Source organism: Volvox carteri (assembly GCF_000143455.1).
Source record: "Volvox carteri f. nagariensis unplaced genomic scaffold VOLCAscaffold_16, whole genome shotgun sequence".
NCBI classification, from domain to species: domain Eukaryota; kingdom Viridiplantae; phylum Chlorophyta; class Chlorophyceae; order Chlamydomonadales; family Volvocaceae; genus Volvox; species Volvox carteri.
Window position 1 is genome coordinate 362,214 of NW_003307559.1, and position 461 is coordinate 362,674.

Here is a 461-nt window from a genome sequence, read left to right on the forward strand (position 1 = left end):
GGGGGAAACACCGCAACTCTTAACTCCCCCCTGCCGCTGCTCCTGCTTCACAATCCTGTCGCGCTGCTGCCGGGCTGCTTCGGTGTACATCGCTGGTGGCGATGATGGTGATGTTATGGCGGTGTTATTGATTGTATCCTCTGCGTGTGCATGTGTTTTATATCTATATATATCTATATATATATATAGATATATCTATATATATACCTATATATAGATATATATATATAGATATATACATATATATAGATATAGAAATAACTATATATAGATATATATAACTATGTATATATTGTATATACATATATACATAGTCTACATAATAGTTATTTGTCCCGCTGCAGGTGGGCCACATGTTCGCGCCCTCCTCCCGCACCTTCTACTCGTCGGAGGCCCTCACACGGAATGTTCACTGCGTGGCACTGCTGCAGGTGGGGGGGGGGAGGCAGGGGAGTGAGGGT

General features: G+C 43.2%; 1 protein-coding gene across 1 annotated transcript in view; it reads left to right on the top strand.

The window, feature by feature from the left end:
* The window catches only part of VOLCADRAFT_90241 (uncharacterized protein), a gene marked incomplete at both ends in the record, with an annotated part of 8,197 nt that overhangs the window by 1,855 nt on the left and 5,881 nt on the right, over window positions 1-461 (top strand). The window contains one exon of the mRNA XM_002949775.1: window positions 345-431. Within this exon, the coding sequence (XP_002949821.1) occupies window positions 345-431 (87 nt within the window). The remainder of the gene's footprint in view (window positions 1-344; window positions 432-461) is intronic.